Source organism: Mytilus trossulus, chromosome 3 (genome assembly GCF_036588685.1).
Source record: "Mytilus trossulus isolate FHL-02 chromosome 3, PNRI_Mtr1.1.1.hap1, whole genome shotgun sequence".
Taxonomy (NCBI): domain Eukaryota; kingdom Metazoa; phylum Mollusca; class Bivalvia; order Mytilida; family Mytilidae; genus Mytilus; species Mytilus trossulus.
The window spans coordinates 52,253,494-52,278,662 of NC_086375.1; the positions used below are offsets into that span (position 1 = coordinate 52,253,494).

The following is a 25,169-nucleotide window of genomic DNA, read 5'->3' on the forward strand; positions in this document are numbered from 1 at the left end:
CAGAGATACCCTGTTAACCGATGTTTACTTGATAGAAGTTATTGGTTGCAAGGTGGGGGTAATCTTTTTGAAAGTTTCAGCATTTTATTTGTTTTTTTCCGGTATGGTTTATACCTCTCACATATGATATCTCATATGTTCAATTTGTAGCCATTTTGTCCAACTTTCTTCGTTTATGACATTCCAGAATTTATAAACTGAAATGAGAAGATGTCACTAGTGGAGCAAGAGCAGACATCACAAAGGTGTCCGTAAAATTTTGACATCATAATAGAAAATATCTGACGTCACAACAAAAAAAAGAAATTGATGTACGACGCAGGTTCTCAGGTAAAACGGTGCAGATTTCCTAAAAGCGGTAACAGTTATCAAAGGTACCAGGATTAAAATTTAATAGGCCAGATGCACGTTTCGTCTACATAAAACTCAACAGTGATGCTCAGACCAAAATAGTTATAAAGCCAAACAAGAACAAAGTTGAAGAGCATTGAGGACCCAAAATTCCAAAAAGTTGTGTCAAATACGGCTTAGGTAATCTATACCTGAGATAAGAAAATCTTCAAAGCAACAAACTATAAAAACTAAAACAAATAAAAATATATTTAGGTGCCTGTTTCAAAATAAGCGACTATCCAATATGTCGGAGTGTTGTGAATATTTTTTTGTTCCCTCCTGGATTTTTTTTAAAAGTTTTTTTTTACCTAAATTTATGAATTATAATTAACGCGAATTGAACGTCGGTTAACTTAATTGTCCACTTATAAACCTTAAAATAAATATAAAACGTTTGAATGTCTGATAGATCCCGGGTGTATTGTGTCTGCAATTTGTCTTTTCACATTGTTTGTGTTCAATCTCAATGTTGCACCGATAGTTATGTACATTGTTAATCAGAATTAGAAAATTGTAACTTTATTTTAGCAGGTGGTGTATTCTCCTGTCAGAAAGTACATTAATCCAAGATAACGTATCGTAATAGTTCTACCGTTTTATTAAGAAATCGGGGAAAGTTTAGCTTAATAAATGACGTAATGAGAGTCCATCTATCTAAATTAGCAAAACTTTATATACTATAGTACATCGAATGCACATGATTCACAGGATATGTTTGTAAATCATTTTATATCCGGTGGTGTATTCGATAACGAAACAACAGGGAAAAAGAAAAGAACAGTATGGCATTTATCATATTAACATTTTATTTCCTTGGTAAGTTTTTATACAATGTTTTAAGGTATTTCTTGATTTTTTTACAAAAGAAAAAAACTAATTGCATATTTGTTCATTAAACTTTTAGTGTTAATTTAATGTTAAAGTAATCATACTAACGATTAATAAAGAAAAGGAAGTAATAATTAAGATCAAGATTTGATCTTCTTTTTTTCATTTATAATTTTACATTTCATATTATGAATGACTAGCAAATTGAAAATAAATACGTCATATGTGAATTCTGGAATGTAAATCATAGGATACAATGGTCTATTGCTTCACTATTTGTTGATTTTGTTCTAATATCAAGCTGTATGCGTGAAATATATAATGAAAGCCAACGGCATGGATTGAATACTAAATTATTTTGAACTGATCTGAACGCTTATAGCGAGATACTAATTCAATATTTTTCTTTAAAAAACATTTGATAAAAAAAAATTATCCTACTTTCTCTACTTTTTAACAAGGGTATAATTTATTTGTCCAAAAATGAATGGTTCATTAAAAACTATAAGAATAGAAATGCTGTATGACAAAGTTGTTGTACTTGAATACCATGTAATAATTGTAATAAAAGAAATTTAAGACACGAAGCAATTCAAAGTGGTAAATATACACATAAAAAGTAAAATAAAACAAATACTCAACTCCGACGAAAATTCAAAACAAAAAGCCCCTAATCAAAATTATATGATACAATTATAGATTCAGATTCAATATTTTATTATATAGTGTCATCACATGCACACATCTAATAAGATGTATATGATAGCATATACAACAGTTAAACATTTGCAATGTATGCACTAATTAAAAATATATTATGACTAAATTTATGGGATTTGAACATGTATACAGTTATCATATAAACAAATTAAATGACTGAAACTTTAGGTGTAATACCACTATTGATTTTTTTTCTCGATAAACTGACAAATTCTTCCTTTTTTTCAAATAAAGAAATCCTAGACACGAGTAACGTTTTATCATGAGTACGGGCTTTTGTAACTTTTTAACCACAAGTTTCTGAAATATTCTATAGAAAACACAGAATAAAAAAATGATGGTCATTGAAACACCCAAGATATATTTTACTTTTATGAAATGTAAGATTAATTTACTACAACCGTCAAATTCTAAGGAATATTTTTATTACCCTTGTTTGTACACAACCGGATATGACGTATTATCATTTGGTGGTATAACACCTTTATGTTAGTAATTGAATAATAACCTTATTTTGAAGGCGTCTATCAGTATTTTACACACGCGTGTTTGTCACACTGAAAGCAAGAAATGTGCAAGTTAAGATGGTGTTGCAATGGCGATGATCGCTACATCAAGTTCTTCAAAGCATTTATATAAAAAGAAGAAGATGTAGTATGACTGCCAATGAAACAACCCTCCAGCCAAATAACGTAGAAGTTGTCAACTCTTGATCAGATTACGGCTTCAACAATGACCAAAACCAATACCTCATAGTAGGCTATAAAACGCCCCGAAATAAAAAAAAACATAAAACCAGTAAAAACAGTAAACCAAAAAAAAACCAAATATGATATGCAGCAACAAACGACAACCCTAAAATTACATGTTCTAGACTTGGGACAGGCGTATGCAAAATGTGGCGGGGTTAAACGTTATTGCTGGTGCAAAACCATCTACCTGCCTAATGACCTATGAAAATTGTGTAATAGTACAAAATAAGAATAAACTATAACAATCACTTGAAAATCAGATCAATAAAATAAAATAACAAATATACAAAAGTCAAGAAGTACAGGTCCTATGTTAAATTAAGTCTCCCGTTGGCGACCATCTTGGATGATGGATTGGCTACAAAGTAACAAAACTTGGTCATCACCTCATAAGGAACATTCATGTCATGTTTGGTTTCATTCTATTCAATGGTTCTCTAGAAGAAGTCAGTTGTATGCATTTTCCATAGGTCCTATGTAAAACAAAGTCCCCCGTTGGCGGCCATCTTGGATTATGGATTGGCTACAAAGTAACAAAACTTAGACAACACCTCATAAGGAACATTCATGCAATGTTTGGTTTCATTCCATTCAGTGGTTCTCTACGAGAGGTCATTTGTATACATTTCCCGTACGGACCTATGTTAAACTAAGTTCCACGTTGGCGGTCAACTTGGATCATGGATCGGCTACAAAGTAACAACACGTGGTCAGCACCTCATACGGAATATTATTGCTATGTTTGGTTTCATTCCATTCAGTGGTTCTCTAAAAGGAGTCATTTGCATGCATTTCCCATAGGGTCCTATGTTAAACGAAGTCCCACGCTGGCGGCCATCTTGGAATATGGATCGGCTACAAAGTAACAACTTTTGATCAGCACCTCATAAGGAACATTCATGCCATGTTTGGTTTCATTCCATTCAGTGTTCTTTAGAAGAAGTTCAAAATGTAAATAGTTAACGACGACTTCGGGCCAGGTGAGCTCAAAAAGTAAGACTAGAATATCAATAAGTACATATCCAAACTCCAATGGAATAAGTTCATCTTTAAGAGTTAATGATAACATAACTTTTTTAATGCAAAGATTTAGGTATCTAAAAATAAAAAAGAAGATGCGGTATGATTGCGAATGAGACAACTGTCCACAAGAGACCAAAATGACACAGACATTAACAACTATAGGTCAATGTACGGCCTTCAAAAGGTTGTTTGTATGTGAATGTACGTATGTGTATATTTGGATAAGGGCTATCTCATTGACACTCACACCACATCTAAGAAATCTATAGAATTAATCAAATGATGTTTAGTTGGGTTTTAATTTATTGATTACAGAATCAATATTTATACTGTTAACATTGTATTCATATATCTGAATACATTGTTGAGTTAATAACCTGTTAGAATAGTTATTTTAAGGGATATATGAGATTACCTGGATTGCATTTAAATTTACGGGCTTGATAAACAACATAACCGTTAAACGTAGTAAGTGCTATCCCGTATGCATGTAAAGTTTATCTGTAACATCCATATTTTCTATTTTTGTATCTTTGAAACAATAAAGTTAAAAGCGTTAAGTAATTCATGGTAACGAAATCGTTAAATTGACAGTTTACCAGCAATAACGTTCATTGAAATCAAAAACATTACTACGGACATGGACAAAATGAATGACTTTGGATAAGTTAACAGTGTAAGATAATTATAAAGGATTGTCACCGTCAAATAATGAAAATTTATGATAGGTTAGATTTTTTTTTTCCTTTTTATTTTTTTTTATTTAGAAAGTCTTTAAATGGCACAAGAACGAAGTATAATTAAGGTTTTCGAACTGTTCAGAATAATGACATGTTGTATAATTACCAATGATAAAACTACTATTACAAACCTAATGGAAAGAAAGTTTCCAATTATATGAGTAAAAAAATCATACTGTATAAAAAGCCTGTTCAAAATTCATTTAATGTAGTAAATTATTGGAAGTTACCGGCAAAATGTATGGTTTAAACCACGCAGTACCGTATTATAGCATGCTGATGATTTTGCTCTCATATAAAATTTCAAAAGAGTTGAATGATTAGACTATTACTAATTGTTATATCTTAACTGAACCAGCCATGTTTACACTTTGACAAATTTTTTTAACAAGTGCATTCCTCAAGTTGATGTAGATGAACAGATATTTGAATTTCAAGTACATCATTAGTCAAGGGTGAACCATATAAAAAGATCAAAAGGTTAAGAGTATATCTACTTTAACTCGTGCAACTGAGGCCAAACAAATTAGAAAATATATCAATTATATTAAGTTGCTGCTTGAGATTAAAGAAATCATATCTATTATAAATTCGTTAATTAGGTAGTGTCATAAGAAACGTACAATATATATGATATCCTTTTTCTAAAATGACATTAAACTTCGAAAATATATTTCCAAAAATGTATTACGTAAAAAGTCTAGTAAGTTGAACTCAGTCGGTGCATCAGTCAGTTTTATTGTTAAACTAAATAACTCAATAATATTTTCGATTTTTATTTATACTTTCAATGAAGTGATTAAACACATCAATAGTATATCCAAAGAAATTTAGGATGTCCAAAATCGCCTATTATATACCTAGAAGTTTGAAAATTACCCATAAATTATTTGCTTGAAAGAAACACTATTTCTATTAAAAAACCAAGGTTATTTTTTTTTTTATCAAAATATGTTCTTAAATTGCATCTCATCATAAAATATCAGATTCTGATTAAATATAAAAAGATGCAAAATATCATGGTTCTTTACAGGATCTTTTTTAAAATTATATTCATCATGAATCATATTGCTAATATGCACCCATCGTGAACTTCTTCTTTGTCAAGCTTAAATAATATCTATAAGAAAACAGATACAAAATAACGTTGGTCTGAGTGAAATGTTACATAAAATAACCCACGAAATTTGGACAGCGATACAACTTTAAAATTAATTCATGATATACTTGAAAATATTGAATCGACTTGTTGTGGACAACGCAACATATTAAACAAGGGTGTGGATTACAAACGTTTGATCTATCCCTCATTAGTTTCGTTGGTAAATAGTTTACCACAATTTTGAATTCTACATTAAACAAATGTGTTGATGATTACCAGATAATTTGAGAAGACCAGTGGAGGTTGAGAAATGGATACATCTTCCCTTTCCTTATATTTAAATCAGTTGAAATCTTATTTTACAAACACATGGTGTTATTGGAATAAGTCTGAAGAAATAGAAAATGATATGAATATTTATCGTAAACTGTCTGCTTTGTTATATGAAGTCGTATTTGCTGACTCAGCTGAAGCACTTCTTTCACAATGGAACACAATTTGGGAATATTTAATACTTTGAAAACTAATTGTGAATTCAAGTTATACGTCCTTATACATATATTATGATATTAGTATCAGATTTTCATTTTTTTATGATGAAAATGAATTGTCAAAAATATTTCATACTTGGACTTATATTTCTTAATGACGGGTATCTCTTCCAAAAAATATAAAAACAAAAATTAGTAAACACATATAGTTTCTTTATGGGTGTGACATTTTGGAACTCAGTAGTTAAATTATTATCGAAAGAGTTGACTTGTAATTTTGCAAGACATTGCTAAGCTGGACGATGTATACTTTACATTATAAAGTGAACTGACGTTGCGGTATGGGTTATGCTAATTATTGAAGGCCATACAGTGACCTATAGTTGTTAATTTCTGCATAATTTTGGTCTCTAGTGGAAAGTTGTCTCATTGGCAATCATACCACATCTTCTTTTTTATATTGGTATGTAGCGTTTTCCCGTTTATATCAAATTGCATATGTGATTCAAGAATTGTTCACAACAAAGAAAAAAATTATATGGATGAGAGGGTACTCACCATACACAATATTGTTGATAATAAAATTAACGGTATCAATTTTCTTGCACCAGATGCGCATTTCGACAATACATGTCTCTTCAGTGATGCTCGTGGCCAAAATATTTGAAATCCAAAGCTTATATAAAAGATGAAGAGCTATAATCCAAAAGGTCCAAAAAGTATAGCCAAATCCATGAAAGGAATCAGGGCTTTGCATGAGGGAGATACATTCCTTAATTTATAATAATTTCTATTATTTTGTAACAGCAAATTTTAATAACACAAAAAATCCGTATTTTCATGACAGTACCGAAGTACTGGTTACTGGGCTGGTGATACCCTCGGGGACTTATAGTCCACCAGCAGAGGCATCGACCAAGTAGTAGTTATTAAATTAGCGGTACCAATTTTCTTGCACCAGATGCGCATTTCGACTATACATGTCTCTTCAGTGATGCTCATAGTATTGTTTGATGTTGAAAACTAATGTTTCCACACTGTTGTCAGTTTAAAACGAAAGCTATAAGACCAATATCAACAAAAACTTTCGATAGAGTATTCATATTGTCAAAAGTGTAATCACACAAAACACATAAAAATCTGCGTTTTAAAAGTATTTAGATACGTTTCAAGAAAAACATAAGGTTATAATTTGTAGATTAAGAACTGGTAAACACAGATTCCCAAAATATACTGGTTGATTAATTCGATGGTTCAGACCGACAAAATATATATTGTAATTTATGACAATGTCAAGAATTGCTGGACGAATTTCATTTTTTTTTGTAATTTTCTAGACGGTTCATGAATATATCTGTTGGATAATGTTCATTGTACAAGAGTGTGAATGTATTCAAATATTGCAAATCATTACAAACGATATAAAAAAAATCGTGAATGTAATTCACTTTCTAGCGTTTTCACAGCTAGTATGTCTGACTGTTTTTGTTTTGTCATACTCTTGAAAATATTGCAATTATTTCATTCGTTATACTAATGTGTATTCACTGGGTTTTAAGATTGTCTCGTTAAATATCTAAAGATGTCTTGTGACGTTTGGTTCCGTCCCTATTTACGTATACCACACAGCCTTCTTTAATCATACAAACAATAACAACAACAACAACAAGCATAATTATGTTTTTCCTTGTTCCGTTCTTGTTTTTATTATTGTTTTAATTCTAAGTAATTCCTGACTTCTTTTCAATTTAAATCGGAAGTTCATTGATTGATAAAATCAAAGTACTTGTGAATGTCTACTTAAGGAAAAATGTGCACATTTTTGATAAACATCTACTAGAAGTGTATTTTTGCAATGAATGTAAATTTGTATTGTATGAAAATTTCAAGGTTGGTAATGAAAAATATTTACTTTAAGTGTGAAAGCTGCATTCTTTACTTTGCTTTGGTTGATAATGATCGTGAACAAAAAAAAAATGTTCCCTGCGTTCAACTATTTAGTATTTCCTAGGGGCATAGCTTAGAAAAAATCGATCATTTGAAAATCGATCAATTATCGTCCACCATTTTATAATTTGTCTGAGATAATGCTGATGTTAACATATAGCATACGTTTTATAAAAAATCAACAAGAGTTGTTCCCATGAGAGCGCTAATAAGGCCATTTTCATAAATTTATTATTTCCAAAGGACATAACTCTTTAAACAAAATCTATGGTACACAATTTTAGAACTTGTAATTGATAAAGCTGATATCAACCTATAGTAAAAGTTCTATAAATATATGGCAAGAATTTTACCCGTGAGAGCACTTATAAGAGCGGAAGGACCGACGCCTGGTATTTCCATGTCCCTCACGACGCGTTACTAGTGGGACAAAATATTAACAGAATGCTCAATGTATATGGCTTAACATTGATTTTTATTTTCGGAATACGTTAAAGCATGGAAATCAAATCAAATAACTCAGACTGTCAATTTATACATAGTGAGGACTATATATGTATGCATTGGTTGAATAATTTCCCGAACTATACATTTGCATAAACCCATTTCATGTTATGTGGGCATTTAAAAAGTCAGAATACGAGAATATTTGTTTAAACTCTTTTAGGTCATTTTTTAGTAGCAACAAACAAAAGAACTATGTCAATTGGACATGCTTTAATACTATATATGCGCTTGAATTTTTACTTGATAACATTTTTGTTCGCTTCGGAGATTCCGTATATCGTCAAGTTATTAAAATTCAAATGGGGACTAACTGTGCACCTCTTATTACGGACCTGTTTTTTTTATTGTTATGAGTTACAATTTATGAATAAAATTAGAAATGATAAAAGATCCATCAAAACAACATTTGATACAAAAATTTAACAATACTAACGTTGTGTTTCCGTTGTGTCGTTTGTTTTCTCTTATATTTGAGTGTGAATTCACATTACTATAAGACGTGTCACGGTACTTTTTTTTTTATCCCAAATTCATGTATTTGGTTTTGATGTTATATTTGTTATTCTCATCGGATTTTGTCTAATGCTTAGTCCGTTTCTGTGTGTATTACATTTTAATGTTGTGTCGTTGTTCTCCTCTTATATTTAATGCGTTTTCCTCAGTTTTAGTTTGTTACCACAATTTTTTTCCCCATAGATTTACGAGTTTTGAACATCGGTATACTACTGTTGCCTTTATTTAAATATTTGGATGATGTTTTGGCTCTCAATTATGACGACTTCAGTATGTATACTTAAGAAATTTATCCTGTTGAAATTAATTTAAATAAAGCTAATACTAAAAATGACCACTGCCTGTTCCTCCATCCTGATATCTATCTCATTAACGGTAAGCTTAATACAAAAAAAAATGTTAAAAGAGATTATTTTTCATTTCTTATCATTAATTATCCATTTTGAGATGGTGACGTTCCCTTGTCACCATCTCATGGTGTTTATATATCTCAACTTGACGATTCGATCGTGTATGTAACAACGTTTTAGATTTTAGCGAGAGAAATTTAAATATTACTGAAAAATTATTACACCAGGGTTTTCGATACCACAAACTACTGAAAACATTTACTAAATTTTATCATCGGTATAAGGAAATAATTCGTAGAATATAACTCAACATGCAGACATCGTATACGTTTAGGTATTTCACATCCAATCTTTTATGGTAATATTCTTTACAAAGCACAACATTGTAAGTATTCACCTCAAAAGCTTATAAAACCTTTAAACAGATTTATTAAGAAGGGATATAGTTATGATACTGTTGTCAGGTCATTAAAGATTGCATATTTTGGTTTTAATATTGATTCACTTATAGGGTTTTTGCATCGGAACAAAACACATTTATTAAAAAAAAAACCAGTTGTTGGCATGACACGGGTTATGTTCTTCTCATTTATTTTATGATAGTATGATACTTAACCCTAAAGGGAGGCATTGTGCCTGATATTCATATTATGAAGACATAATCTTTCAATCAGTTTAATTGAGGTCTGGAGCTGGCATGTCAGTTAACTGGTAGTAGTCTGTTGTTATTTATGTAATATTGACATTTTTTATTTTTTTTTGTTACAACTTCTGACATCGGATTCTGACTTCTCTTGAACTGAACTTTAATGTTGTTATGCGTTTACTTTTCTACATTTGCTATAGGGGAGGGTTGATATCTCATAAACGTGCAAGTTTGCGCCAGTCCCAAGTTAGGAGCCTCTGGCCTTTGTTAGTCTTGTATAATTTTTAATTTTAGTTTCTTGTGTATAATTCGGAGTTTAGTATGACTTCTTTTATTACTGTACTAGTATACATATTTTAAAGGGGCCAGCAGAAGGACGCCTACGGGTTCGGGAGTTTATCGCTACATTGGAGACCCATTGGTGGCCCTCGAATGTTGTCTGTTTTATGGTCGGGTTGTTGTCTCTTTGACAGATTCCCCATTTCCTTCTCAATTTTAGTATTTGCAATCCCTGCGTCGATGCCATTGCTGGTGGAGATTTATTTCCCCGAGGGTATCACCAGCCCAGTGGTCAGCACTTCTGTGTCGACTTGAGTTATCATTGATATGTGTATAATTATAAATCAACTGTGAACCAAATTTTGAATTTTGGAAAAACTAAGGCATTAAAATTCCTAACTTAGGAATAGATTACCTTAGCTGTATTTGGCAAAAATATTTAGGAATTGTTGGTCCTCAATGCTCTTCAACTTCGTACTTTATTTGGCCTTTTAAAATATTTTTTGATTCGAGCGTCACTGATGAGTCTTTTGTATTTTTTTTTATCCTGGTATCTATGATGTGTTTATTCGCAACCACTGGGTCGATACCACTGCTGGTGGAGATATATTTTCCCGAGGGTATCACCAGCCAAGTAGTCAGCACTTCTGTGTTGATTTGATTAATCATTGATATGTTCATAATTATAAATTTTAACTGTAAAGCAAATTTTGAACTTTGGAAAAACAAAGTCATTTCTACCTCAGAAAAAGATAACCTTAGTTGTATTTTACAAAACGTTTAGGAATTTTGACACTCAATGCTCCCTTTTGTCATACTTTTTTTGGCCTTTTAAACATTTTTTGATTGGAGCGTCACTGATGAGTCTTTTGTAGATGAAACGCGCGTCTGGCGTAAATATAAAATTTTAATTCTGGTAAATAAATGATGAGTTTCTTTGTTGCTAATTTGATAACCAACCTTATGAATTGTTTAATATCCTATCCCGTATATTATTAATTTTGTATTTACATCGTTCACTTGTGTTATTTTTCTTTTGATTGATTTAAGTCATTTCAATTGATAGTTATAGTGTGTCTGTCTATGTTTTGATGTTACACTATTGTATTTTTTTCAGGTAATGTTAAAGGTTGTTACCTATATAAAGGTTCATACCCGCTGTTTTTGTTCTAAGTAAGGAACTTGATGCTCAGTTGTTGTCTTTTGTTAAAGTGATTCATAAGTGGTTGTTGTTCTCGTTTTTTCTATTTATATTAGACCGTTCGTTTTCCTGTGTAAATAATTTTACACTAGTAATGGTGTGGCCCTTCATAGATTGTTGTTCGGTGTGAGCCAAGGCTCCATTTTGAAGGCCGTACTTTGGATGTTGTCTCATTGGCACTCATACCACATCTTTTTTTAAATATATATATATATATATATATATACACGTATACAATCATTGCATTTGACACATCAACCTTCTGTATCTATACCTGATTACCATATCCCTATCCATCTGTTGTTTCGTCTTTTAGTATACTTTCTTTACTGTTACGTGAGAAATAAAAATATCTCTTTGGCTATTCCAGAATACAACTCTATATTTAAAAAAACCCAATCGGATAAGAAGACTTAGATAGTTGCATGATTGATAACTAAACGGATTACCTATAAAATAAGACCAAACTTAGCCGTTAAGTATTTCGGGCCATAAAATTTTAAAATTTCCCTTATTTGTCACCGTATTACAACTAGTATTTGATAAATTGACATATATTTTCTCATATATGCATAATAAGGTACAAGAAGGTACCCAGTATCAAGTTTTGTGCACATTGATACTGTTTAATATCAGTTATGATCACTATATGACCCCTTTGCGAGTGCATTGGACGATTTAAATGTGCCGACCAGCTGAGGAAACATGTAAATAAGTATTGTTTAATCAGCCTCATTTTAACTTTGTTAGGTACCTATAATATTGTCACTACGCGAATATAAATCGTCGTGAGTATGTAAATCTTAGATCTTTCCTTTTAAAACTACAAAAAAGTAAATTAGAAAATCGTGAAATAAAATAGCTGCGAAGTAAACAAGAAGGGATAAAACGCAAAATTTAGTTTTCTCAAAAATAAGTTGGTTTACAGTATACGTGAAGAATGCGCCAATAATGTGAAAAGATACTAGAAATGTTACTTCTAATACTTTTTAGTGGGACAAGTATTTGGACAGAAACAATGTAACCTCAAACAAGCAGAGCAGTGTGCTGTTAGCCTACAGTCTCAGTTCGATGAAGCATACATGGAATATGAGAGACAAGATGTACACAAAAATACCAAGAAATTCACAGATTTATGCAAGTAAGATTCAGCGGCTTTTTTTTACAAAAAAATATACGAGTAAAACTTCATTCGTAAGATTTTTTTTAAAGTCTTTTGTCTTTTAAACATTTTAATTCATTCTGTAATCCAATCAAATTACAAATAAATGATTATGAATAGTCATGTTGTCTTTACATATACTTATTCTGCTTATGAGTGAGCATATGTGTAGGATATGTCTCTATCTAATTTACACCATTATTTGTGATAAATGCAAAATGATAGTTTTCAATAATTATCTTTGATTTAATCGTATTTAGTTCTACAGAATAAGGAGACTACCATATAATTTTGAGGGAGTGGAAGAGAATTTCGATTAAAACAAATTCATATTTTAAATTCAAAGGGTCAAATAAGTCAAAACATTCAAACGATGTCGTAGAGTGCTTATTAAATTCAAACATGTATCATCTGGAAACTAAAGGTGTGACGTACAATAATTCTAAATCACAATCTAGTAATTTAGGTCCTGCACAAAAACACCAGTACCAATCTTATGGTATTCACATTTACTGTATCAGTAGGATAAACTGAAGAGACATGTATTTTCGAAATGCGCATCTGGTGCAAGAAAATTGGTACCGTTAATTTTATTATTATACAAAGAAAGGCATATGAATAATTACATATGTACTAAGAAAAGTCTCACGTATAATTGCCTTTCAGTAATATTTACATCCATATATTTGATTAAAGGTATTTCTTTTGTGTGAAACGTTCTAGTTTTATTTTTCACTTTAAACCAGGTCCGTTATTGTTGGTAATAATATCACTAAATGGTATGACGAGAAAATCAAAATGTGTGATGAAACAGCAGCTAAGTATGTCAAGACGCAGTGGACTGACACTATGAAGGATATTCAAGTGTTCTGCAATGACTCGGGTGAGAAATAAATGCAGATTAAAAAACAAAAAAATACATATTGTAGATGTTCCTTGATTCATTAAGCGCAAATTTTATACAAATCGCTGTTTACATCTTTCATCTCGTTAACATAACACTATAACAGTGTAAAGCCTAAACATTTTCAATATAAAAAGTTCTACGTTCGACAATACTAAATGCATATTGGTGTTTTAAAAATATAAAAACTACTAACATTAATCAAGAATTAAAATACGCCTTCGTTATTATATCGATGTTCAAAACTCATAAAACCATGGACAAAAAACAAAATCGGGGTAACAAACTAAAACTGAGGGAAAACGCAACACAACATTAAATTGTAACAAACACAGAAATGGATTAAGCATTAGACAAAATCCTATGAGAATAACAAATATAACAGCATTTTTTCAATCTTCACAAAGCGGAAATCACTTGTGTTGTATTGCTAAGACTTGTTTTGTACCATTAGATATTTTGCTGTAATTTGCTGCTAAAATGAATGCTAAATCTGAACATTTTTTGTTTTAAAATGGAGAATTACACATTTTCAAATAGGTCCATAAATAAGGTATACTTATATGTGTACGTGTATGTTTTGCGGTTATCAAATCTTATTTCTGTGGTTTCTGCAATTTTATTGAAGAAAGTCTAATCGTTTTGGCTTATAACTTTTTATTGGCTATTCAATTGTGTTTTCAATAGAAATATTAAACACAATTTCAAATGTGTAGATTTTTTTTTTACTTTAAACTTTAATTTTACAACCAACTTTGTACTAAATAATATTTTCTTTTACTTTTCTTTGTATTTTTAAATTTGCTTTCTAGTATGTACACATTTCCAAGACTTACAGAATTGCAAATTAAAAATATATGAAAGTGGAATACAAAACGGACAAGTAAAGAAATTTTGTAGGTAAGTAAAAGAAGTAGACTGTCAATATTGGCTTAAAAGTTTTTTGTAAATTTTGCTGATGTTTTTTGAAAAGTTTTTGCAAGACAAATGTGAAAATATGAGTATGTTTCCCATGAAAAAAACCCACGTTATTTTGTATCTGTTCCGATTAATTTTGGATGAAATCTGTTGAAAGATTATAATAAAGTTCTATTTGGAGGGAATCATAGCTTTGTCCGGGTTATTTCTTTACTTGTAAAAAAACGAATTCATTGTAATATTTTAAGGTAACTCTGGTATTTATTTTTACTTTCAGAACATTTAATGAAAGTGTGGTTTGCGCAAATGAGATATTAAGGGATTCTTGCTTATTCGATATCACATTTTACTATTCTATGCTATCCAGAACATCTAAATCCTACTATAACAGGGCTTGTTTATCAGGTAAATTAATGGTTTAAGGTTAAAGTCAACCCGGCAATTAATTTTATAAATGAATAGTTTTAATACCAATTTCAGCGATGATATCACTATTCGTCTAATTACATATTTTTTAAGAAACTAAATCACTGGATCTGCACAAAATAAATAAAAAGTAAAAATAATTAAACTACAGAACTCCGAGGAAAGTTATTTAAAACGGACAGTCTCATATTAAATGGCAAACACAAAGCTTAAACACATTAAACGAAATGAAAACAACTGTCATATACCTAACTTGATATTGGCATTTCCTTGTGAAGAAAATGGTGGAGAAACCCTAGTTTTATAGCTAGCTTAACCTCTCACTTGTATGACAGTCGTATAAAAATGTGTACATACTTAGTATGCCTCGACGACGAAAAATAACCGAAAAATCATTATCTTTCTCCGTATATCATTTGGTATGCAGAGAACATCACGTTTTTCGCCCATTTGCCCTTAAAGAAGATATACAATTCTACACATACTAAAATTGATATAAGTAGGATTTTGCCGTTCTGTCTAGGACAGTTTTTGGTATAAACATGCTCTCAAACGCTTAATTTTTCAAAAGTCTTTGGTCATTAAGATGGTTCTATAAATATTTGTCGTACACAAAATTGGTATCAGTTTTTCTGTGGTAGTATTGTGGCGTCAATGCAAGAAACGGTATAAACCCAACAGAGGTTTACCTGCAAATTCTGTTACATAAAGATACATTAGACAGATGTTCAGTAAGTAAGTAAAACTTAATTTGGATTCGGCATATTGACAAACAGTACAAACATAAGCTCTAATGAGCCTTTTACCGAATATAAAAACATATGCAGTAACAAATAAAACAAAGGCATGCAGCATGCAAAAAAAAAGCAGCACAAAAAAATAACTCTTAACAAAATCATATACATGTATCTTGCGAAATACCAAAACATATATATGAAGCACTAAAGTTTTAAAAATTTGCAGTTTAAAAATCATTTTTTTAATAATTTATGATTGATAAAGTAAAAATTTCAAATCTTTTAAAATTAAAAAATCAAATACAAAAATTTCAGTTGCAATACAAGCTGTTAATGCAGCATAAAAAGCACAAATAGTGAAACACAAATTATCTACAGGCAGACAAAAAACACTCTGTTCCACTCCAGAACTGAACAAAACTTTTAAAATGTAAGAAGCTGTAAACAGTCCTGAAATGGTCTGGTATGATATTCCATAACGAAGCAGCATCAAAACTAAAAGATTTTTTTTCCATATGAGGTAGTTCTTACCTGCGGTATATCCAAAATATTACTGTATCTAAAAGAGTATTTGGTTTGTTTAATTTGAAGTAAATTTTGTAAACATACAGGAGCCAAATTATATAAAATTTTGTAAGTTTTTTAGAATTTATCTATGTACAAAAATGCCAAGACAAAGGGCAAAAATTCAAATTACTCAAAATAAATGTATAAAATTATAAGTTTGTTTAATCTGTTTAAAAATTATCCAATTTTCAGTATGTCTGAAAGCAAACTATAGGCAGTTGTGTAATTCATATTGTCACTTATCTTGCATTTTTAGTAATGATGCAGAGCCTTAGATGAAACCTTTTATGAAATATTTAAATGCCATGCTAATTTTTTTTTTGTTTTCGCAAATAATGTACTACATGTGTATCTCATGTTATTACTGTTCCTAAAGGCTGTACAACTGTAGATGAAATCGTTCAAGCTAAATATGATTATATATGGCATGCTATATGTTTTCTTATAGGATGTACAACCTTAGATGAAACCATTAAAGCTATTAACAGTTGTTGGGATATTCATTATAATGATTCACTTAGCAATTGTCAGTAAGTATTAGTCATAAAAATTATTATTTTTAGATATCGACATTTCAATTTCAAGACATAAATGCACATAATGCTTGTGTAAAGATAGTAATTTTCTTAGTTACTGCGGAATTCTATGGTCCCTCAAAAGATAGATTAGAATGATACATGTGTAGCATATATAAAGATGTATTATACCAACACGTTAAAGTGACTTCACACTAAAAGAAATTAGCAATTCAACTTGTCAAGATGTTCCACTTCTTACGTTGGATTGATTATTTTATGGTAAAATATCAAGTTATATTCAAAACATATTAAAAAAAGTATCACAAGCTCAAACTTAAGTACACGATAAAATAACTACTAGTATATAGGGAATTGAGCAGTCAGTAAAGAACGACCACAATGACTACAGGAAAAAAAAGATTGCAATACCTAAAAAATACTCAAATTCTTAAAGGCGAAACCTTCTGATAACGATATGACAACATCGAAAACATGTTTAATCTAAAGATATAATTTATGTTTAAAATGTGTTATCAAATGAAAACTTTAGTTTGCTAAGTCGAAACATATATATTACATCTAGCTTTTACCTACTTTAGAATATTTTAAATTTCAGAAAGCATAATAATTTCAAGACTTGTTTATACGAAAAGGCAAAGATATGTGAAGAAGTTAACAAACTACTTCCAAGAACAATACAATATGCTGAGCGCGAAGTGATGTGCACAACTACTACATCCACAACGACAACACATATTCCTTTAACGACAACAAAGATTCCACTTACGACAACACAGATTCCGCTGACGACAACACAAATTCCTTTTACGACAGCACAAACTCCACTTACGGCAATGAGTACGACATCTGAAATACCAGCCACAACAATAGCTATAACAACTGCTGAAGAACAATTAAAGTTGACAACCGACTCTCTTATTTTCACTTCTAACATGAAAAGCAGTAAAACGTTTACCACAAAACGTGTTACGCAGGAAACCAATATTCCAGCCTTGACCAGTGGTAAGCAATCGTTTACATCTGTGCCAAATACAACTCCTACAAAATACACAAATAAATAAAAATATAAAGTAAAAGAGGGAACGAAAATGTTTAAAACGACGTCCAAACTAATCAATTCACATAATACAACAACAGAAATTCTATTGAATAATAATTGTAAGATTATTTAACACAATAGCCTCTATCTACATGGATACATTAGAAAATTTAAAAATATTTATGATCATGTTTGAAAAGGGCAAACAATGTTTTATTGTAAGAGACCCACAAAAATGGCAATATTCAACCAATTCCGTCTTCAATTAGAGTAAACTTATGTTAGTAATTTACATTAAAAAAATCTCTAAAAAAAACAATAACATGCACCTATTGTTTTCCAAAGTCAAAATTGTTTTTGTGATATATATATATATATATATATTATGGTCAAATATCATAAGTTTATTCTCTTGTGGTTAGTATAAAAACCAAATCTATAACTATAAATACAATGTTATATATTTAAAATCTGAAATTAGGCGATAATACGGAAATCAAGTAGTTAATGTAACAAATAATTTAAACAAGTAAGAAAACAAAGAACTAGGTAAAAATACCAAATAAAATTGAAAATGGAAATGCCTTGATGTACAGTTATAAACCCTTACAATCATTTTGACACATACGAATATAGATAAAAGTCGACGATAAATAAATTGTTTTCAATCCAATTGAAATATACTTTCTGTGACAAACGTCCATGTCATCTAACACAAAAGTTTTGAATAACTCTGATAAAGTGTTTTTGTTAATTGTGTCAGAGATTCAATAGTTGCAGAAATGTATCGTCAATTAAATGCCATGGCACAAAAAAACTTTCTTCAAAGCTTTGACGTGTCGAATATAATGTTCAGCATTCAAATTAGTTAAGCCTCTTGTTTCAAGTTCATTCTATGACCTAATTATAGAGCCCATATCATGAAATAAGTAGATTTGACTTACGAAATTTTTTAGGGTATTTTAGAACGTATGCTTTCAAGTGATAAAGTAAACAGATATATTGTTTGCATCAATAAATATTTTTCTGGTCGTTAATCAAACTTAGATTTGTAAACCTTTTTGATAATAGATGATGAAATACGCCATATCATTGGAAATTGTTTAGCACATGTGAAAGACCAGTCATCACTTAAGGCCTTGCATATCAACTTTGAAACTTGCATGTAAGTATAAGTATGGCATTTTAGCAACATGAGATATTCTAATATAGTCAATATCGGGACTGACAATTCTTTATAATTAGTTATCAAAGGTGTTATAACATATTCGATTAAGCAACAATTATTTTGTCCATACAATAAGAGTGTTTTACTGATAGAGTTATTATCAAGTGACACACACTTAATCTCGGCTGTAGATTTTTATTTCTGACTACACTTCAAATAATATTGATCATATCTTGATATTGCCGCTACAACGCTTCCTGATGACTGTATCAAACAAGGAAATATGTCGTGTAATGTTGGTTTTAAGAAACGTCTCTAAAAGAGGGACGGAAGATGTTCGTCACAATTTGAGACCATTTCTAAACTCACTATACCGACATGTTTCGCATGTTTAGATCTTTGCAACCTGGAGGAATAGTCTAATCTGTAATGTTACCGTGTATGTCTTGATCCCGATTGTGACTCAATTATATGCCCTTAGAAAATGACAAAATCAAAAGCTCAAACACATAAACCGAGTAGGAAATAAAATTGGTTGATTAAACCTGGTTTAATATCCAGCTAGGTCTCCCACATAAATAACTCGGAATTGTTGAAGGGCTCTGCAAACCTCACTCTACACATAAATAACTCGGAATTGTTGAAGGGCTCTGCAAACCTCACTCTATTCCTATCCCAGTTGTTAAGTCTCATACACATTAGCTGGAAATTTTCTGACATTTTTTGGTTTCAGAAATGTGTAAAGTAAATAGTATTCTCCTGATTAATGTCCGACTTATTACACAAGAATTGAAGAGTGAACTGCATGTTTAATTGAATTGCTGATCTATGGATTTGACAAACGTTCTCGTCATATCGACAAACACAAATGCTTTGTTAAGTTAATACACTCAAAGGGTTGATTATGAATTATTATATGACGCGCTTCATTCGCTTTGTAAATAAACCCATGCTCTGAATCCACATGTTTGCACATGTGTATAATCACTACTGTAGAATAATGAATTTTATCAAATTGGCATGCATTTAATTTATTATATTATGATATACACTGGACATTTCGCGCCTCGCAGTAAAACCTAGCAGCTGAATGGAATATGTAAAAATGTTAAAGAATCTCTACAACTCCCTTAGATTTCCGTGAACTATTTGTTGTAGGCAAAACGTTTGTCTTTATCCACACCTCCTTCAGTGTGATGTTAATTTGTTACAGATTTGAAAAAAAAATGGTACAACAGTTCTAAATTTCACTGATTATCATATTAAATCATTGTATTCATTTTTTAATACGTCTTTTGAAATATTATATAGTTATAAGGCAACAAATTCTAACTCACTCTTGCTTTTTTCATTACAGGTCTGTTTTTAAAGTATACTCTTGCTTACATTCAAATATAAGCATGGGGAAAGATATTCTTATCTTAAACGAGTTACTACCGCAAAGTATCTTTAACTTCACAGAAGATGTGTTCGACAAGTGCCACCAGCTGATTAACAATTACCATTCGTATATTCAACGAGTAGAATCATCATGTGGAAGACCCAAACCAAAAACCATTGGATGTACCGGTCATAATTATGGCTTGATGGACTGTGATTCTAGTATGTATTTACTTAGTAATGGTCAAAGATGAATGTTAAAATTAAAAATCAATAATTGTTAAGGTAGTTACAATGTAACATAACTTGTTGTTCACAATTGTGAATTGTGTGTTAAATTTATCGCAGCTAAACAGGTGTGGCTATTGTTATTGGAAAAAATCTGCTAACTCAGTTTTACCAATAACTTTTATAGATATCTTCTAAATTTAAAGTTTTTTTTCTTCAGACGGTTCCTTTATCGTATTGTAGTTATTAAGTGGAAATGTTCCGAACAAAAACATCATTTACTTAGTTGTTCAGACCATTATACTTGCTGATCGTCATTCTGAAACCGATGCTAAAATATCGCTCTAAAAGAATTTATTGATTCGTCACAGGTACATATATATGTCTTTTTATTTTCAGGTGTAGGTGGAATGCGCGTCACTGGTTTTGTACATATAGTAAATATATTAACGTTATTATATAATTTGATGTAATTCAATACAAACAATATTTTACATGTTCAAACAATTGAATTTTCAAATATGATATTTTTTGGACTCATTGTTAACATTATTATATTGAAAGATTATTTGCTTCCACACTGCACGATCAATTTGCATGTGCATAAACTATATATTTCGATAGAAATCAAATGAAGATCGAGATAGTAAAATTCTCTCCCGCCATACTTTTCTAAATTTATAAAGCATTTTTCTTGTTAAGTATAAATAAGACAAGTGCATAAAAGAGGGACGAATGATACCAGAGGTACAGTCAATAATATAGCATAAGGACACGCAGAAATTGCATGTAACAAACGAGTAGATACAGTTTTTACCGACTGCCAAGACTGTTGAATGCTTTAATCCATATGGAAAAAAAAATCTCAAATATATGCAGTGTTTCATAATAATATGAGTACGAACTTTTTATAATTTGATAATACATGGCAAACCAACATTCAAACTGAATTTTTTTTGAAAAAGTAGCCAAACTTTCAAACTGTTTTGGTTGAGACATACATATATAAAAAAAAAAAGGAATTGAAATGAAATGAAATGATATAGAAATACAGGCACCAACATTAATATTTCTGTACACATTCTAACAACATTCCATGACGCAGCGAAATACATTTAAAAAAAATTTAATTGATACAGAACTTTATCTAAATTTATCATACTACCAGCAACAAGCTAAATATATATAAAATAATACTACTATAAGTTAACACAGGAAAAATGTTACAACGAAAAATAATACAATACATTTCTTATGTATATATAGATAATCATTATAATTTAAAAACAACATTCAGTATCAGCTCATTTTTGCGAATTTTACGAAAATGTGACCACTGGTTGTATGTTGGTAAATAACTATGCATGTCATTTAGTGCAAACGAGAGAGAGTGAGTATTTTAGCATTGTTAATTAAATCATGCACATAACTGAGTACATTATTAGTGTACATTATATAATCTGCACACGTATGAGTGCTAGCATAAAATGAGATAATCGCCACAATTATATGTATTCTAGTTCTGTATTAGGTTTCTGATTTTGTATATTTTTATGTCATGGTTTATTTTGTCTTGTATGTTGCTTTTGTCTTTTCAATGTGTAAATTAATGATATGACGATTATTGTATTCTGACTTGTTTCGTTTGTTCGTGTATGTTGTGATGTTGCTATTGTTTCAGAAAAAGGGTGAAGGTTTGGTACCATTAAAACATTTAATTCCGCTGCAAATGTTTGCACCTGTCTTAAGTCAGGAATCTGATGTACAGTAGTTGTTGTTTGTTTATGTAATTTTTATGTGTTTCTCGTTTTTTATAGATTAGACCGTTGGGTTTCCCGTTTGAAGGGTTTTACACTTGTAATTTTAGGGTCCTCTATAGCTTTTTGTTCGGTATGAGCCAGGGCTCCACGTTGAAGGCCGCACATTGACCTATAATGGTTTACTTTTTGTAAATTGTTTTTTGGATGAAGAGTTGTCTCATTGGCACTCACACCACATCTTCCTATATCTATATAAGATTACATTAAAGTTTTTTGTAGTCCGTTGTATGCCTCTAAAAAAATGCTATTCATGATGGTAATGAATATGAATATAACAAGTTTAATGTAAAAATGAAGAATAGCACAAAAGCAAATGAAAATGGTCGAGTCTCTTATGGTGAAATAACTATGAATTAAGTTCAAATTACTACTCCAACCGAAACGTCAATCTCATTCGTCTATTTAAGTACAACAATTGATATTCTAAAAAAAAATCGAACCACATTACACTATTAAGAATAAGGAAGAAAAGAAATTAAGTTTATCATAGCTTTGTCGATCAACTCAAAGTTTTTTGAGAAAATAATTGTATTGTAAATGTTGGGGAAACGGAAAATCTATATTTGTGTTGCATTAAATATAAATAAAAGTATGGAGTTATCTTCAATTTTATAAAATCAAATTATATATTGCATTTAAAAGATCTTATCTACAAAATGAAATAAAAACTTAATGAATATTAAATTCAGTATAAGGAATCACACTCGCATCAAAGAGAGAGACCGATACGAGGAAAAACTAACGAGCATTGAAAGTAAAAAGATAGTCTTGCAAATTGCCTGACTAGATTACGGATAAGTATGTTAGTTCTAGAACTGTTCTGTTTGTAGTCCATTTACAATACACACCATATATACAAAAATATCAGAATAACGTTTTAGCTGATATCATGAGAAAGGGTTATGAGCAGTAATGATGTATTTACTCCACGATTTTTTTTTGTTAGATGGAGAGTATTTTAGACATGATATGATAAAGTTAAATGGGATGACTTTTATTAAACTTTTATTGTGCAGCGTTGATATTAACACCTCTGCTGTGTATCACCATATTAAGAAAAAGTACAGTTATCTTTCTTTATGCATAATTTTTTACAAATCAACGCACTCAGTATAGAAACATTTTGGATTGATATGTACACATTTGTGAATCAGCAGTGTTTATATTTTTTTTCATGATTATTTTGTATGTAAAGGTATTTGTCATAAGAGTCAATAAAGATATTTTGTAAAAATTATCTGTTTTGTTTTTCATATGAACAATTGTTAAAATGGTGCTAGGCAAGACTGATTTATAATATATTTTCAAAACTTGTTTCCGAATCCCATATTTCAATTTTATGTAACATTGTAATACTTTATTATTGCAATTGTCATTAATGAATACTGTTTAAATTAAATTGGTGCTCCAAATTATTGAATCTCAGTATGAAGTTAAAGAGAAAAAAGAAATGGAACTCCAAGAAAAAATCAAAATTGAAGGTCCTTTATCAAATGGCAAAATCAAAAGCTCAAACACAGCAAACGAAAGGAAAACAAAAGACGTAGATGGTGCGAGACAAAACAGAGACTCAGTAACTTGGAACAATTGAACAATTAGCTTTTTACTGAACCACAATAATAAATTGGGGTATTAATTTTGTACGATACTGTTTTCGTTGCTAGACAAAAATATTCTGATAAAACTTGACATTATTTTAAAATTACATTTTTTAAACCACAAAAAAAACTATTTATGCAACATGTTTAACATAACATTAAATCCAATTGCTTATTATATGCACCCTACTAGTATTTGCCCAACAGCATGTTTTTCTTTCTGTTGAAAATGTGATATTTTCAATTGAAAATTTGTCGCTGTTTAGAAGCAACAACACGATCTGCTGAAACTGTTATCACATCAATATGTTAAAATAAATACATTTTTCAATGGAATAATTTTTCTCAGTTTGATTTTATAGATTTGAAAAGCAGACGTCAAAAAAGAGCTTGTCCGTTCTATGGTCGTGTTGTTGTCTCTTTTACAAATTCCCCATTTCCGTTCTCAATCTTATTGGAAATATTTCGAAAGTTAGAATCCTATATGCCCTTCAACTTCGTATTTTATTTAATGTTCTAAGCATCACTTATGACTAATTTGTAGACGAAACACGCATCTGGAGCACACAATTGTATTTACCCTGATATTTGTATGGAAAAAAGTAACATCACAAAAATACAGAACTCGGAGGAAAATTCAAAACAAAGTCCATTATCACATGGCAAAATCTTAGGCTCAAACACATCAAACGAATGGATAACAACTAACATACTCCTGACTTGGTAATTGCATTTTCCTATTGTAGACAATGGTGGATTGCACCTGGTTTTATAACTAGCTTAACCTCACACTTGTATGACAGTCGTATCAAATTTCATTATATTGACAACGATGCGATAACAAAACAAACAGATAAAACAGGTAGAAATGTTAAAGAAAAGGTACAGCAGTTAACATGTGTTATAATCTTTATCACAATAAAAAACAAACAAATATTTTACAAAAAAAAAAGCACAAAAAAGGCATAAATCACATTTAAAAACCTCCTTCATAATCATTGCTTTCTTATTTATGTATGTTAAATCCATTCATAAAGAATTGAAAGACATGGTTAGCTTAATATTAACTCTAAAGTTAAATCGCGCGTCAGACGTCAGAATGCAAACGTCACACAGGAAAAGATATAAAATAATTTTGTCGTTCAAAGTATGAAAAGAAAAGAGTATAGTCTATAGTTTTTAAGTCATATC

At 30.4% G+C, this 25,169-nt stretch overlaps 1 protein-coding gene across 1 annotated transcript; it reads left to right on the forward strand.

Annotated features, from left to right (window-relative positions):
* The first annotated feature begins 957 nt into the window (after positions 1 to 957).
* LOC134711794 (uncharacterized) lies at positions 958 to 23,617 on the forward strand. Its single transcript, XM_063572677.1, has 10 exons — positions 958 to 1,209; positions 12,486 to 12,633; positions 13,401 to 13,537; positions 14,371 to 14,458; positions 14,754 to 14,881; positions 16,655 to 16,736; positions 17,341 to 17,747; positions 18,856 to 18,949; positions 20,310 to 20,554; positions 20,960 to 23,617. The coding sequence occupies exons 1-10, from the start codon at positions 1,176 to 1,178 to the stop codon at positions 21,031 to 21,033; spliced, it is 1,437 nt and encodes a 478-aa protein (XP_063428747.1). The 5' UTR covers positions 958 to 1,175; the 3' UTR covers positions 21,034 to 23,617.
* Positions 23,618 to 25,169: the final 1,552 nt, after the last annotated feature.

Coding starts and splice junctions, on each gene's coding strand:
- LOC134711794 (XM_063572677.1), top strand. CDS start 1,176: ATGGCATTTATCATATTAACATTTTATTTCCTTG. Junction 18,950..20,309: donor ATCAACTTTGAAACTTGCAT/GTAAGTATAAGT, acceptor TTTTCATTACAG/GTCTGTTTTTAAAGTATACT. Junction 20,555..20,959: donor CTTGATGGACTGTGATTCTA/GTATGTATTTAC, acceptor TTTTATTTTCAG/GTGTAGGTGGAATGCGCGTC.